General features: G+C 39.2%; 1 protein-coding gene across 6 annotated transcripts in view; it reads right to left on the bottom strand.

The window, feature by feature from the left end:
• Positions 1-277: 277 nt before the first annotated feature.
• The window catches only part of LOC102229614 (neuronal PAS domain-containing protein 2-like), a 47484-nt gene continuing 30620 nt past the window's right edge, over positions 278-17141 (bottom strand). For 3 of the 6 annotated variants that reach the window (XM_023342055.1, XM_023342057.1, XM_023342052.1), the window contains exons 6-22: positions 16904-16993; positions 15983-16103; positions 14733-14846; positions 14525-14643; positions 12891-12973; positions 12692-12798; positions 12388-12535; positions 12192-12276; positions 10115-10241; positions 8492-8589; positions 8284-8370; positions 7218-7403; positions 6526-6744; positions 5412-5596; positions 5230-5322; positions 4941-5145; positions 278-4112 (exon numbers count right to left, since the gene is read on the bottom strand). In XM_023342055.1, coding sequence (XP_023197823.1) covers positions 3897-4112; positions 4941-5145; positions 5230-5322; positions 5412-5596; positions 6526-6744; positions 7218-7403; positions 8284-8370; positions 8492-8589; positions 10115-10241; positions 12192-12276; positions 12388-12535; positions 12692-12798; positions 12891-12973; positions 14525-14643; positions 14733-14846; positions 15983-16103; positions 16904-16993 — 2283 coding nt within the window. In that variant the 3' untranslated portion in view covers positions 278-3896. The remainder of the gene's footprint in view (positions 4113-4940; positions 5146-5229; positions 5323-5411; positions 5597-6525; positions 6745-7217; positions 7404-8283; positions 8371-8491; positions 8590-10114; positions 10242-12191; positions 12277-12387; positions 12536-12691; positions 12799-12890; positions 12974-14524; positions 14644-14732; positions 14847-15982; positions 16104-16903; positions 16994-17141) is intronic. The other 3 variants (XM_023342056.1, XM_023342053.1, XM_023342054.1) reach the window with 2 other exon arrangements.

The raw sequence follows: 17141 nt of genomic DNA, 5'->3' as shown, positions 1-17141 counted from the left end.
TGCTTTGTCTACTCTCTGAATGATGTGTTTGAATGAAAAACAACCAGGTTTCCTGCCAGAAAGGCTGATATTCTGCAAGATCGTCCTTTTACTTTGTCACAGATTTACAGGTGCATGATAAAATTATTAGTTACTTTGAAAAAAAAAAAGGTATTTATTCCGTTATTAAATTTAGAAAGTTAAACTCAAGAATAATTTCTGCAATTTTTGTTATTTTGGCTTGTTAGCTAATAAACACAAAATTCGCGTTCTGAGACATTTGCAATATTACATAGGACCAATAATAACGTTTTTTTTTTCCTTCCACTGAACTTTTTCTTAATATCTCTATATTTCCCTCTTCAACGATGACTTAGTGGCTCACATGTCAGGGACAAGCTGCTGGACATCTGGCAAATCAGCAGAGCATTTCTGTGCAAGAAAATCTATTTTTCTGATAAATCAATTTTTGGTTTTCAATTAACTTTAACCCCAAATCTTTACAGTTACCAGAAATAAGTGCCTGAAATGTGTTATTTGAGCAATGACTATGCAGCTTTTTGAATTAGGTCACTGAAATGGATAAAAACATTTTTTATAATATCAGTGTCACGCACCTGTATGACGTGACATTTTCACGAAAACAGAAACACAGACATCTATGGCACCCGTAAAACTGGACCTTTATGAGCAGACACACGTCGGATCGGAGCTGAACGAAACGGCTTCTGCCACAAAAACAACAACCGAACTTCATGATGTTTACACAATTGCACTTTTTTTTTCTTTCGTACCTTTGTTAGGTGAATTAGCTGCAATAATAAAAATTCAGATTTATTTTCTTTTTGTTTAATCTCTTCCTCAAGGTGACTATCAGACCCTTCAGTTCAGTCTCTTTGGGAGCCTCCGGCCCAGAGCACCGCATCCCCATGCAGATAAAAGTCCTGTGTAATCCTACTCTTCAGAGGACGCGCTTCAAACTTTTAAAAAACAAAAAATACTGCTAAAGGAATGTTAGGACATTTCCGTTTAAAAAAATACTTCCATATAAATTACATGGCAACAACTGCTTATTATACACCTCTATGTACATCTGTTTGGAAACATTTCCAACAGTATAAATTAACATTCTTTTTCTCTCTTTTGTTTTTTTTTTTAAATCGACATTGCACGTAAAAAAGTGTAAAAACGGCACTGAACGTACATGCTGAGTTCGCTACGTTTTGTCGTGCAACGTGGGCGGCTCCGGCGCTGGACGGAGCCGCTTTCATATTCATCACCAAACACCTCCCCTCCTTCTCTCTCTGCGCTCCCCCTGTGCTGCTTTCTATAAAGTGTAGAAACAACATGTGCAATTAAAATCCAGAAGAGAGGTGGGGGGGCGAGGGGAGTACGTTATAGGATTTAAATCTTTTTCTAAATTGTGAAGTCACACTGTGGTACAGGCAGTTTAAATACAGTATATTCTGCTGATTGTCTTTGTACGGTGATGTAATTGTGATGTTTTAATGGGTTTTCTTTTTTTCCCCTTCCTGGACAGACTGCAGCAACACACTCCAATCCTCTTTCTGTTAACCGTCGTCTCTGTATTATCCACAAAACAGAGACAATCAAAACAATGGCTCCTGCACACGCTCGTCTGTTCCAAGCTGATTGAGACAAAGGGGAGCAGCTGCAACAGCCGATAAGTAGCTCCACAGAATCCGAAACGTGTTCTTTCACCACGCTAACGTAAAGTAGTGTCTTTCAGATGGAAGTAGCTCTATAAGTTCTCAATGTAGAATGGTAAAATAAACAGAGGCGTCTGTGTTTTTTTTAGTGTGAATGAAGCCGTCGCAGGCAACAATCTGAAACTCCGTTCACCTGGTTGGAAATTTGTAGCCTTCTGAAATAGTCAAACAAGCCGTCGCAGAACAGGTTGACGGTTGGACTCGCACCCCTGTTGTAAGATGTGTAAAAAGCCCCCAAATAAATTCATCTTATGCCGCAGAAGCATCACCTCGCACTAAACACTTAGAAAAAACATTTGTTCAGTTTGCTAAATCAACACGCTTTTATTTTTACATCACATGTCCTGATATTGCAAAGGATTCAAAATGCCATGCAGGCTAGGCTACCCAGATTCCCAACAAGGACGGGCCCACAGCATCACTGATCCTCCTATATACTAAACAGTGGGCAAAACTCTTTCTCCAATCTATGTCTCTTGTTTTATGCCTAACCCAAGTGGTTATGGTGGATGAAAAGGGGAAAAGTTAAATAAAAACTGTCTGTATAAATACTCTTCAGATGTCTAGATGTGGTTGAAAGGTAGTTGAAGTTAAAGTGGCTAACCAAGACCAGCTGAAATGAGAAGTTGTCCATGGATGACCAAAGTTTAAAGAGTAGTCGGATCTGACCCAAACGACATCTGCTTCAGTTTAAGTCCCAGCAGCTTTTTGCAAACTCCACACGTGTAGGGGTTTGTGTGGCAACTTTTACATGGCATCTAAAGGTTGCCATGGAGACTTGGTGATCTCAAGATGCCACTGTTTGTTGCAGAGCTTATATTTTTTTACCTTTCTTTTCCAACATGAATCAAATTACAGGCGGGGTTTTCTTAATGCTGTGTTACTATGTGAAGTTACTGTGTTAGTTATTTGAAGGCTTTTTACGCATCTTTACCGGGGCGGTGTGCAAGGTTCCATTCGTAAAGCAGCTGACTGGACTGCTGGGAACATGAATTTACGCTTTTCTTGTGTGCATGAGGCTTTTCTGAAATGGGGCGAGCACAAGACCTGGCATGTACCTCTGAGCATATCGGAGCGATTTCTGTCAGAACATCTGTGAATAAGACCAGCTTGTATTTCCAATGGGTAGTTTGTGTTGTGTAATGATTTCAAAAAGGACTCTTTTTGAAACGGACACTGCTCAGAAAGTAAGGACTTACTGAAACATAGAGGTCACAAAAATTACTACGTATATATATATATATATATATATATATAGGTAATCTATTAATTAGAAAATCTGGATGTCTTATGTTTTAATAACAAATTATGCTCTTACGAAAATATACCTTTTATATTCCAAATGGACCTGAGCTGGATTTTTAAAGCCATAATCAGACACAACCAATCGAACCACAACATGAACGTTATCACGTTTGAAGGCACAATTCGTCCTCCCCGCCTCCCAGCGGTGCTGCGCGGCGACCGCTTCAGTTTGCAGAGATCTGCGGTGGGACGGCTGCGGCACCCCTCGCTCCTTCAGTCCCGGATTGAGGCTTTAAAAATCTAGATAGACCTCCAGCTTCCAGCTGTAGTGCGTGTTACGTCGCACCTGCCTTTTGATAAAGTGGTCGTTGCACTTGTTGTTTTGTCGTGTAAAGTTCTGCTGTAGTGACTCGACATGCCTAAATCGTGGTTCAAAGGGTCGGAGGGGACAACAGGACTCGCCTCAGACTCTCCATTTTCACTGGAAATAAAGTGTCACAAGTAGATTGGCGTCATACCACAGGAGGGGAGCTGAGCCGGAGATCAGGAACAGAGCAGAAAGTTTGATCTTAGGTAAAAAATAAATAAATATTCTACTTCCGGGGAGATAGGGGTACCAAAGTGCAAACACTTATATGAGAACTTTGCTAGAAGAAAACCTCCACTTGTCGGTCTAAAATAGTTTTTTTTGTTTGTTTGTTTGTTTCTCTTCAAACATCTTTGATGATCCACTCGTTCCAGCCGTCGCCAGGCCTCAAGATTGTCCTCGGATCCGGCGGGCGCCGTCGGGTCAGCGCAGCCTCTACTTGTGGTGTCACTATGACGACGTGCAGGCCGGATCCCTCCCCACCCCCCGTGAATTAGGAGGATCGACGGCGTGCTGCCACCTGCAGGGCGGCGTCAGAGAGGCAGATCCTCAGCATTCAGATGAAGTCCTCGGTGCTACCGCGTTAGCATGTTCCTGAAGTCTGAAACACTGCCTTGCTGGTTTTGGGAATGTTGGTACTGCCTTTGCTGCTGCTGCTGCTGTGCAAGTGGCAGTTGCTGCGTTTGTGGCTGCTGCTGCTGCTGAATGTATCCCATGGTGCTTTGCTGTGGGACGTTAGTGGTGTGTAGAAAAGCAGGAGCAGATCCACCATGTACAAGTCCTTGGGTCATCTGTGGAAACAAAACGGTTTGAAAAATGTCTCTGTTCAGTTTGGTTAGTGAAATTGAACCTTTTATGGAAATGTAGCGCTAACTAGACACAGAATCTTGCAGAAGTATTACCAAAGGTCAACTTTCTCACATTTTGTAAAATTACAACCACAAACCTGAGCGAGCTATCAATTGGGATTTTGTTGTTTTAGAAGTAGTGCAAAGGAAAATGAAACATTGATTTCAAGGTATTTACATCTAAAAATAATTTATTCTGATAAAATCATGCATTTATATCTGTATTACTTTTATGCCTTATTTTTTTGTGTGTAAATCAAATAAATCCACTTCTCCAACTTCAAGTGTCATTTAAAAACAGCCAATCAGAATTTATTCTGCTCTGTTGCCAGGGAGACAATGGAACAATATCACCACTGTGATTGGCTGTCTGAAATGTCTTAGCGAGAGGTTTTTTTTTTATTAATTTTTTTATGAAGTGTCTTGAGACAACATTTGTTGTGAATATTTGGCGCCATGTTGTGATTCAGCAGTCAAAATTCTTGGAGTTGTGTGCCGCCATTTGATCAGCTTATATCTATATAATCTTTGAGAAAACGCGAGAGGATGCTGGGCAGCTGAGAGGTTAGTGTGGCCTTCAGGACCACTGGGATGAACCGACGAAAAAGGATTTTTAAAAAATGGATCGAAAAACAAACCGACTATTGCTTTAATAAAATGAGCAATACACAATATCTGCATATTCAAACATGACCTATAAAATGTCAGATGTCTTCAATTTCAGTGAAGAAGGCTTTGATCACTTGGTTGTGACTTGCAGCTGTTGTGTACCTGAAAGAACTGCTGGGGCTGCTGGAGCTGCACAGAGTGGTGCGAGGCCTGAGGCTGGCTGTGGTAGGCTGACTGGGCCTGATGCGTGATGAAGGTGTTATGTGGGATCATTATGGGGGAGGTGAAAACGGGGGAGGGCACGAGCACGGCGTTGCAGTTGACCTGTTGCATGGTGAAAGAGGTGATCGGCTGCTCCAAGCTGTATCTGTAAGGAGACCAGTGAGGAGCTCAGACAGAATAACACGATAAGCCCAATAAATGAACCGAGTGTTGCAGCACGGCTGCTTACAGAGTTTGGGAGATGCCCATGTTGCACTGAGAGGGCTGGGAAGTGACGCTGCTAGTCGGAACCGTGGTCTGCATCGGCTGGTTGAGAAGCATTCTGCAGAAGAGACGGTTTGTGATGTAAAAACCATGTCTGCTGCATAAAACAGCAGACAAATTTTTATTTATTTTTTTCAGGCTTCTCACCGTAATTGTCCATCGTGGCTGAACTGGTTGTCCGTCTGTCTTTGGTTTGTGTCCTGCTGAGGCCTCGTGTTGGTCTGGGAGAACATCATGGGGTTACTGTAGAAGGGCGTCGTCAGGCTCGTGTTTGTCTGCATCGGCAAGCTCACCGACTGGCTCTGTCTGCTCCGAGGAGCCCGCTGCTGAACCTGCGACGCAGAGAGGGAGACGCATGATAAGCTCCAGAGAGACGCGGACATTTCATAACAACTTCTGAACGAATAAAAATAGGTTTGATTTGTTTATCATTACCACCCAAATGAATTGTCTGGAACAACATAATCAACATCAATCATTTTGAAAATTCAGGTTCCCAGATTGCAGACAAAACTTGCAGCATGTCTTCTTCTCTCTCCTCTCCATTTCCTGTCAAATCACTGTTCAATAACGGCCACTAATGGCAAAACAATATTCATAAAAAGTAATCGTTTAACACTTAATTTACCTTGCAAAAAAAACTCTAAAAGCACTGCTTTATAAATTTATGAAAAATTATCTAAATAAAAATGTCTTAATAAAAATGAAAAACGCAACAAAAACCTGTTGATGTTCATTTTCTGAATGAATCAAGCACAATGCTTTTCTGTGTCTATGATTAAATTAACATCTGTTTATCCCTCTCTTCATATTCTCCACTCCTTCATTATATGTTGAGCTAAATGCTATTATCTAGTGCATAATATTTTCAGCCAAAAGCTTGCAATGTCGCAGCTAGCTTAGCGGTGAGTGAATGTCAGAGGTAAGTTGTGTTTACTTTGTTCTGAAATCATTAAAAAATCCTTTTGTACGGCGTTCATGTTGGCATTATTATGAAGCTACAGCTAACATGAGCAGGTTAATTAGAGCCATTAACATAAGTTGCTAGCAAAGCTAATAATGCTAAACGCTAATGTAACATGAAACAGATATTTTAAAAATGTCACTTCTCTAAAGATATTAATATATTTCTGTTTAGCACTGCCTCTCTCTCTTTATATGAATGTTTTATAAATGAAGTCAAGCTGACATCCTTAGCTTCCACATACTAGACTTTAGCATTGAAAATGATCTTATTTCAAATCTGCAATCTGTATTCAACCTGTGCAGACGGTGAAGTGTTGTCTCTCAAAGAGAGTGGAGATGAACTGTGAGCCCCACAGGCTGCTGGTTTCGGTTGGCCGGAAAGTTGCCTGATGACACTGGAGTGGTTCTGGTTCTGTTGTGATGGCCTTCCTGGGCCCTGCTGCTGCTGCTGTTGCTGCTGCTGCTGCTGTTGGGCCTGATTGAAGTCATTGTGGATAGGCTGCTGTAACAACATCTAACACACACAAAACAAATAGGAATCTATTAAAACCTTTACTTACTGAAAAGAGTTGGTTTATATGCTGCAATTTATTGTAGAAAAAAAATGTATATCTCTAAAAACAATTATAATAGGGTCATAAAGTTGCATATGCAGAATTATAGGGGTCTAAGTCATTAAATATATAAATATTTAACAATTATGTATTGCACTTCTGGCTTTTGATACAACAAAAAAAGTCAATCTGGATTATGCTATAGCTAGCATTTGCCTCTAGAGGGAGACAAGCTACCTTTACTTCTGAAGATTTGGTCAGAAGCTGATTTTCTTTCTCATATGAAGCTACAAATGTTTTTCTTGATTCAAGGCTCTACGCAGACAAATGTCCATCATTCCTTTCCTTAAACTCTGTGCTTTTTGTATTGTAGATAATATGTTTTTCCGGAAAAGCCTATGTCATTACTTGGCGTCTTTCGAGTGGCTGCTACCTGTAGATTAGCAAGATGGAGCTTCTCCTTAATGTCGTGCAGCTCCTGCTGCTGCGTCTTGATGTCGGCCTGCAAAATGCGCGTCCTCTCCTCCAGTTGTTCCTTCAGCTGGTTCATTACGCCGAGCTGAGGCTGCTGCAGCTGATAAACAGAGGACTGCTGCTGCTGCTGCTGCGATTGCTGCTGCTGTAGAGAAGAAACATGGGAACAGATGGGAGAAAATTAGTGTTACACTTGATTTATACCTATTTATTTTCTGTAACATCTTTATACTGTTTATATTGAACACACACACACACACACTTCACTTGAAATCGCTGATTAACTTGAGACGCATATTCAGCTAAAGCACCCTCAGAAATCAGCAGATGAAGACAACACAGACCAGGGAAAACATGCAAGCTGAGCACAGAAAGGCCTTCCTGCTTCAGCTTCAGTTCATTTATTTGAAAAAAAAAAATTCCCTAACTGTCGCTGTAGTTAATTATCACGAGGAAAAGCAATCCAGGAATTGTACGGCTCTTCTAGAAACACACAGCCCAGGGTTTCCTCCAGTGTATTATAAGCCTGGCGGTCTACCAGGCTTCACTTGTGTCCCCACCAGGCTAAGAATTGCTTTCTTATTTAAGTCTTATTAAAAGTGTTTGCATTTTTTAAGATTTTATAGTTGGTGTTCAGGTATTAATCTTCCAGTCTTTCAATAACACATAACTATCAAGTGATATTTTCAGATTTCCTGTAAACTTGAATCATTTCTTAACTCAAAACCACGACGGAGGTCGACTGCCCTAGCACCCAACCACCAGGCTTAGCAGGTTTTCTGGGGGGAACCTTGCAACCAGCCTGTAGTCCAACTACAAAACGAAGATGTAGTGCTCTTCATTCTTCTTAATCTTCTCCTGATTTCCTTTTTCTAATCACAGTCTTATAACCAGGCCAAGAGTCAGTGTACATGAGCAGCGGATGAAATGGACCCAAATGGCAGCGGCAGTCATAACAGCAAGATACCGTACACAAGCAGAACAGAAGGAGAGCAACAGGCAGGAGAGGAAGTCTAAACACTGACCATGGTGGAGTGCTTGCTGCAGGTTGGAGAAAGGGAGAGGCTCATTTGGGGAACAAGGTCAAAGGAATTTTGTCTTTGAGCCAAATTCTACATTGGGGAAAAACAAAAATAGACACGACTGATTCTATCTCTTCATGCAGAGAGAATTTTTTTTACGCGAATACCTATTTATTTTCTGTATGTTGGAATATGTTTGGAATAAGCTGACCTTTGACCCACTGGGCTGGAGTCTGGCAGGTGTCTTCTCTGGTCCAACGGAGGCTGACGGCCATGATGGTGTGCAGGCCTCTGTGTAGGAGTTTGCTGCTGCAAAGGAGACGACTCACTTTTAGACACGCAGACTGAGCATTTACTCTGCTAGAATAGTGTTTCCCTGGCAACCGATAAGTAACACTAAGGTGAATACAGTAAAGACGTAAACACAGTATAGGTTTAAGACAATATATGATTTACTGCGTAAATTATATGTTGCCCAACAGTGAAGAGAGAGAAGTCCTAGTAATACGAGAAAGGAATCAATGATTGATAATTCGATAATTGTTATAAATATCTTTCCAGCACATTTATAAAATGTTTTGTTTGCTTAATTTAATGACAGTTTACTTTCTTGCATTGTTTTGATATTTTGACCAAATGTACTGTTCAGTTCAGAAGTTCATTCACCCACCATGACTAATCAAAATTTGATCAAAATTACACAAAGTAAGAATAAAAGTTTAAAGAAATTTGTGTTTGATTATTTATTTGCTATAAGAAAGATTCTTGGCAAATCTTACACTGATGAAAAGATTGTGTATTTCCCTTTAAGTGGGGAATACCCTTAAATCCACAAATAAAATTGTGGATTTGAGTATGTGGGTTTTGCCGATATATCCTGACAACTTTATAGATGGCAACAAAAAACATTTGGTATGTATTGAAATATTTCTTCAACACGAACACTGGAGTTCCAAACTGTAATCAAATTATTCTGGTCATTATTACCTTTAGGAGGGGTTTAAAACATATACAATGTGATGGCAACACTTTATTATCTAGATTTGGTTATCTGAACGCATTGTTTAAAAAAAAGCAAACCAAAGTCAAACAAAATATTCCCTCCTCTTAAGGGGCGAACATTGTTTTCTTGAAGTTAAGCTAAAAGAAAGGACACAGTTCATCTGTGGTTATATAATAGCTTCTGATTCAGAGGCCTTTTCATTCTGACATAAATCCACACACTGTTTTTTATTATAGCCCACACAAACTGAGGCTGAGCAAGTAAAATATCTGCAACTCATAATTCTGACAGAGGCTGTTTTCTAAATAAGTCCACCACTGTGTTTTCCAGGGAAGATTCAAGCCTGGTTTACTTTTTATAAACAGATACCATTATGAAAAATCCCCAGCTGCTTCACTGTCTTCATGAATATGCAGGTGGAAGTATTTAGTGTGTTATATAGCTGGGATAGCTCCCTGGCAGACAGAAACCATGGGGTTTGGAAACATTTCATCAGAGATGCATCATCACCCACGCATACAAGGAGGTGCTGTAATGACGCCATGTCTGCTTCGAGTTTTACCGCTGATTACAAAGTCTCCTAAGATTCCATAACAAAACATCCACCGGGGGGGATTTCACAAAAACTGAAAAAAAAAAAAAGAAACGACTTGTGATTTCTACGATGAGAAAATAAAGACAACTTCTATAAAGCTTTGCTCAAAGTGACAAGCAGCCATTTTTAGGCTAAGTTTGAGCAGCACAAACACAAGAATAGTGGGTTGTGTTTTTTTTTACATGGAAACCTGCCTCAAAGTGACTTGGCAGTTTAGAGAGAAGAGGATGACTCACACAAAGAGTCCGACAGGGCGGTGTGGGAGGATTTCCGAGAGCTGTGGGAGGACACTGAACGTGCGCCGCTGTTTCTGTCCCTCGTCGCGTCCAGGGTGGAGCAGATGTCCAAGTACAACTCCTGAGCCTGGGGGATAAAAAAAAAAAAAAACAGTATTCATGTCTCTTGAACCTTTTAGACATCATGTCATGGTATATGTACAAACTTTATTGGATTTTACGTTATAAAATTTAGCACAGCATAATTTTAAAGCGACATACAATCATGACTTTGTGTGGTGTATTGTGCATTTGCATTCAGCTTTCCTGAGTCAATATAACACTTAATATGACCACCTTTAGCTACAAATAGAGCTGCAAGTCTTTTGAGTTTTATCTACTAGCTTTAGACCTCTAGAGACTGAATGGTTTGACCTTTCACCTTTGCTAAATAGTTAGTGAACAGCGCCTTCCAAGATCCACTGTTTGAGTCAGAGCTACATTTTGTCTCATATACCATTACCCTAACCCAACGTGATCTAAATATGAGTGTATGTATTTTTATACATTTTATATCACTTCTGGTTAGATTTGTATTTGCTAATATTTAAAACCTTGGATGGAGTAGCTTGTCAACAAAGAAGCAATTTCCTCTCAGGGATCAATAAAGTATATTTTACCCTATTCTGGGCTCAATGCTTCAGGGACGTAAACCTCTGCACCAGTTTCATTCATTTTCCCATGAAATCTGACCTAATCCCCTGTCTTTGCTGACGAGAAAGAAAAAAAAAATCCCAACAGCATGATGCTGCCTCCATCATGTTTCACAGTGGGGATTTGTGTTGAATTCAAACGAGGATGACACCACTCCCTCTTAGCAGAGACGCAGGCAAAAGCAAAGTTAACACGACATTCGTGTGAAACAAAGCCATGCAAAGTGGCCACTGGGAGATGGAAAGAAGCTGCTCCAAGGTGCTGGCAAACAAAATTAGTATTTTCAACAACACACACCACTCTCTGCATAGTTTAAATGTTACTTTTAGAACCTTTTTTGAAATGTATATAATATTTTGCGACAAACCTTTAGGTTTGTTTAGGTAAAACGTAATGTGGTTTCAGATTCTACCAGGCTGCTCTTCCTGTTTGGCGAGCCAAAACGAGGACGCGCACGACTGGGCAAATGACAGGAAATGCCCATCCTCGACAGGGAGTGTGCCAGCCTGTGGTGAGACGCCTTTTGTGTAGACTGACACGGCAGCCATAAATCAGGCCCAACAGTTGACCTATCAACGCATTCTCCCACCTGAGCAGACGGCATCGGTAGCTCCTCCACGACTACCACAGATTTCTCCGCTACTTCTCTGATTAACGCTCTCCTTGTATTGACTGCTGGCTGCTTGGTGGACAGCTATGGAGGTTTGCAGTTGTGCCGTTTTGACATGATGGAGTGAAATCTGCTTTAATTCTTAGTCACATTTGAACACAACTTTCACCGTCCAGTTTACAATTACAATAAAATATACTGAAATTAGACACTACAACATGTCAAAATGTGAGAAATTTTGATAGTTATGAGTAAATTTTAGGGCTTCTTAAGAATTATTCTTGTAATCAATTAATCTGTGGATTATTCTGATAATTAATAGAGGAACTGGATGAACAAAATTGCACAGACTACAGATTTTTCATTAAAAGATGCATATAAATAAATAATTCAACTCCCTTTTTAATTAAGAGAATGAACATTATATTGCCTAAAATGCAATAACATAATATTCCATTGGTAAATGTGAGCTGGGTGAATCCAAAAGTAAGCAACCTGAGGAATTTGTGCTAAAACTTATTCAGAAACAAAGGTGTTTTTATCTTACATGCATAATGTTTTGTAAAGTTCATCCATTTTTGTACATATTACTACTCTCAAGATGTTGTTTTTTTCAGTAAATGGCCTTTTGTGAGTCTGAATACTAAAGTTAACAATCAAGCGATTACTAACTTAGATGATGATTATTTCAATAATTGATTAATCATGATTAATCCAATTAATCGTTCCAAACCTAGAGACATTTACAAGGTACTGCTTATGCAGTACTCTTACCTTCACAGAGGATGGCGCTATCTCAGGTGGTGAAAGCTCCTCCAGACCAAAAGCTCTCCTCCGTTCAGCTCGCACTTCCGAGTAACTAAACGAGACACATTCGTGTGACAAGTGTCATTCCCACTCCTATCTATGGATTCTCTACCAATAGATAAATCACACGTGATGCTAGACAGAAGAAAACCCTCAGGATTACCTGACAACAGTGTGAGTGCAGACAATGAACTCGGGTTTGGAGTTCCACTGGTGGTAAGTAATGTAGTAATGAGTCTGCAGCCAAATCCACTGCTGTCCCTTGGTCAGGAAGCGGTAATAGCAGGATTTACCCTTTCCAAACTGCATTACTGAGAAGATAAAGGGAAAATAAAAGCTGCTGTCAATGCTGCGCTCACAAGTTCCTGGTTTTATTTTATTAGTCAACCTCTAAGAGATGCACATTTCATCACTGGATGCTGAAGTGATGAAGATTTGTAATAAAGAGGCAACGCTAGGTTTCTTACATTGCTTGTGACACTGGGCTATGAGCTCCAAGTCATCCACATGGTAGTAATCATACCCCGAAGTCCCAAGAACCTCAAATGGTAAGTAGCCTATGATTGGTGATGCTCTGAAACATAAAAGGTGATGATAAACATGTGAGATTACCTTAATCTGGGGGTAAAATAATCTTGAATAAATATGACGATTTCAGTTTCTCACCTGTGATCTAAAAACAGGAACTTCCATTCAAGGCTGTGCCTGGACGTGAATTCATCACAAGGATCGTCCACGTTACACAAATCCTGAACAAGAGTACAGTAGCAGAGTCAGACATTTTTCCTTAAAGTATTTTTTTTGTTTGTTTTTGGCTCCTTCTGTCCAGAGGTTGCCAGATACTGAATGAAGGTTATCACCAAAAAGGACAGAGTGAGCTACTCTAGCATCACGCATTTGGCAGCTCTGCCTCACAGTTTTGTTCTCACTAAATCCCTGCATGACCATATCTGTGCGTCACTATCAAACACATTGAATGTTCTGACTAATCCCAAACAGATGTGGCCTTGAACTTCGATTTTTATTCTGCACAAAGAAATTAGTCGAGTTTTAAAATAGGAAATTTAAAGGAAGGACTGGCAAAAGGCTCGACACAAGTCAAAAACATTTGAAGGTGAAAGCATGAAGCCGCATGGTTAAGTAGTGACCCACTGTATTCAAATTTTTTTTAAAAAGACAATAACGCTTCAGGTCAGTGGAAAGCGTCATTGATCTGAAGGGAAAGGAAATAAATAAAAAAAGATCCGGTTTCCATTTAAACTTTTCTGAATTTCTTGTTTCACAAAGTAAATATTCTCTGAAAAATGTCAATTAACAACATTGTTGTATACATTTTTGTAACGTATAAACGTGACACATATTGAGTTAAAATTCTGTATTATTTGTAATATAAATAAGATTTACTTCTACTGTGGTTTATTGCAGCGGAATCGCTAAATGAGCTTCAGCATGATTTCTCTCTGTTTTCATATAACTTGTTGATCATTAGTGCCTAGCACCATGTTTGTTGTGGGTCCAGTTCATCGTGAATGAACCCAACTTATTCTCCTGCTAAGTACTGAGCTTTAAATGTTGAAATATCCTGTGATTTAATGATGTGCTTACCTGAGGGAGAGCTACGGAGCTATCGTATAAGAAGCAGCAACAATCTTTTTTTCCACTACCACTAACAGTGCAAAGGCTAAATTAATTTAAACATTTGATTTTTATTCATCCACAAACAAATCGATATAATATATACATATATTGATTTGTTGAATTCTGTGATTCTATGAGTATTTTCTGCAACAAGGAAATAACATTAGCATTTGCATGTTCTAATTCTTCACAATTTAATGTCATTTAACACAATCCAATACATTTTAATAGATCTAACTGTTTTAAACATGAATATATTGAAATAAGGAGGCTTGAATGAATAATGAATCATATGCATGCTTCTTAATGGAGACTCAACTTGTGTAGGGCCGTCAGTTGAAACAAAAATGATGGGTGAATTTTAAGGCTATAAAGTCATGCTTTGGAAAACGTCTGATTTTGCGTTTAGCTTTGGCTTACTACGCCAGGGTTTAACTGCTGAAGCATCCTTGGATGATGTTATTTGATGAGCCCAATGTGTCATATTCAGCCCTAACAGAACAACAAATGTGCAGACATAATAGCGTCACTAAGGACCAGAAGGTGCCATGTCCTTGGCCCTGCCTCATTATTAACACTCATGCTGCTTGTTATTTCTCTGGGAGTTTTAACTACAGATAGACGAAACACAATCAGTATTTTAGGCTTCAAACTGCTCTTACCTTCAGAAACTGTGGAGTGACTAATCGTACAGTTGCTATGAGGCAGACCTGCTCCTCCAGTGACGACTGCAGACTCCTCGGTAACGTCAGTTCATGCCCGTTACAAGAAGATGTAGGCACTGTGTGGCAAGGAGTATGTCATTTTATTTTCAAAACGAGTTAAAATACGATGGATTATTTGTATATTTTTTAAATGAAATTTTCTTACCATGGTTATGAAACTTAAAATCTCCAACAAACTTGACATATTCATACACAGGAGGCTCCTTGGGGTCCATGTTACCCCTGGCTAGATGACAGCAAAATTCAATATGTGTTTCACCTGCAAAGGTTGAGACATTTTCCACATTAGAATTTACATAAAATCGTCCCTTACTCTTTTTAAACTCTGTAGACCATATTTTTAAATTTTTATTTATTAAAATAAAACCTTTCACTTCATAATTTTCCTCTACTTTGTGATGGGCATCCATGTAACATCCTATTAATACACACATTAAAAGTTTGTCCTTTTAGCATCTCAAAATGGGACAAAGCTCTATAAGTGCGAGTACTTTTTTAAGAATTTGTTATGCTTTTTTTACTCTTGTGCTCTAATATTGATAAATAACTTTTTTTTTTAAAGTTTACACTCATAAGTTTTGTTATTGTGTATTATATTGTTCAAATGCTTTGTTAATATTTAATAGCCTATAAAGAGAGGTACATGGTTTAAAGCAGAGAAAGCTCACTTTAATGTGTAGGTGATTTCCAACACTACCAGTTTAGGGTTCTGTGACAATTCTGCAGCTGCACTGATCCAACTCAACAATAAGTGGATAAAAATCTGGCTTTCCTGCTGTTACAAAGCCAGACTCTTGTTTATACAGATGGCTCTTCAGCAGAGTTGGCGATTGCTCCAGACAAGGCTTTGAGGCGGCCATTAAGGCCTCTTATGTCAGCCAGAGACACTGACGATTCCCCCTCTCTCTTCGTCAGAAAAAGCCCATCAGAAACACGGGATTAAGGTCAGCGTCTTTGGCCTCCCATGCCACACCGCTTTGGATTACTGTGTTAACATAACAGTGATTTAAAGTCTTAACTATGATACTAAGCTGGCTCCTATTATTAGCTAAAAGTCTAATCATAGACGCACGCTAATTAGAATTCCAATAAAACACAGACTCCAAAGCCGTCATTTCTTCGATGTATAAAGAGCTGAATAAAAATTGCTGCTGATGTGAGAAAACCTTTTGGATATCAACAACCAGGTGTTAAGTTTATGGTTTAAACTATGTCCCAAATAGGTGAGAATAAAATAAAGAGCAACAGGATCAGCGTGCTTCTTTCTCGTGTTACATTTTTTGCTTCCTGTAAATAAAAGACCATCTACGGGTTTAACCTTTGTACTTCCGCCATGCTCCAGCATGATGACCCAGACACGGATCGTGCAGCGAGGCCTCTCAGCAGGATACTCACCGTCAAGGAAATCAGCAGCAACGGGGTCAGTCATCAGCATGTGGGATGATAGCAGCTTGTACACCTCGCCATGTTCGCGCTCCGGGAGGAAATTCAAGATATTTTGGTCCACCACATCTGACTGGTGGAAAAAGAGACAGACGTTTGTCAGTCATTACATGCTGGCAAGACCTTCTCTCATGTGTGTTGACCTGTTCCTCCGTATGAGGGCCTGTCACAATAACAAATCGATTTAGACTATAAATTGTCCCAGCAGTTATTGCGAAAAACGATAATGTTGTTTTGAGACCGTTTTCGACTAATGTCATGGTGATGGCAAAAGAATGCAAGAACACATTCTCAAAAATCAATAAACTTTAAATTGTAGTGAACATTTAACACTGGAACTGGAAGGCATTTTAAATATCCAAGATAATTAAACAAAACAACAAAAATGTCCTTCAAAAACAGGGGCAGTTGAAACCAAAACACCAGACAGAAGACTTTATTATCCAGTTTTTGGTAGAAAGAGAGAAAAACAACAAATCATGCTAATGCAAATTATTGAGCTTTTTTTTATTATTGTCATGAGATTCATTGATTTATTGATTATTGTGACAGGCCTATTTGTATGTTAAACGTTCTACATAAATCTGTTGAGGAAATGTGATTAGCATAATGCTAATCTTCATTCAACAAAGAAAAACAGACAAAACCTGTATTTGCTTAATTATATCCTATTAGTAAGAACAAAAATGTATATAAAAAATCTTAAAACTTTTACTTTTATTCAAAAAATATTAATTCAAAACAAGAACAAATATGAATAACAGTTACTGGTGATTAACCGATTTTCTTTTTCCAATTAAGCAGCCATTGATAGTGTGGTAAAATTAGGTGAAAAGATGATTAATGGTTAATTTACCGACTGCTCCAACTTACCGGTAAATGGCCAATAAGTGACGACACACTGTCAGACACGTATATGATGTTGCCATCTGTCGTTAATGCAACAAGGAAGCCATCCAGGGCCTGAAAGAGGTGAATGTGTTATGTTTATCAGATGGTCACCAATGAAAGTCTCAGATTCCAACAACATTTTGCCAATCGTGACATTCATTTGTCATTATAAAGATAATTTGCAAGAGTAATATTTTACATTAGTCAGAATTCAGACTAA

This window comes from Xiphophorus maculatus, chromosome 11 (genome assembly GCF_002775205.1).
Source record: "Xiphophorus maculatus strain JP 163 A chromosome 11, X_maculatus-5.0-male, whole genome shotgun sequence".
NCBI classification, from domain to species: Eukaryota; Metazoa; Chordata; class Actinopteri; order Cyprinodontiformes; family Poeciliidae; genus Xiphophorus; species Xiphophorus maculatus.
This window is presented reverse-complemented; position numbering and strand designations above follow the sequence as displayed.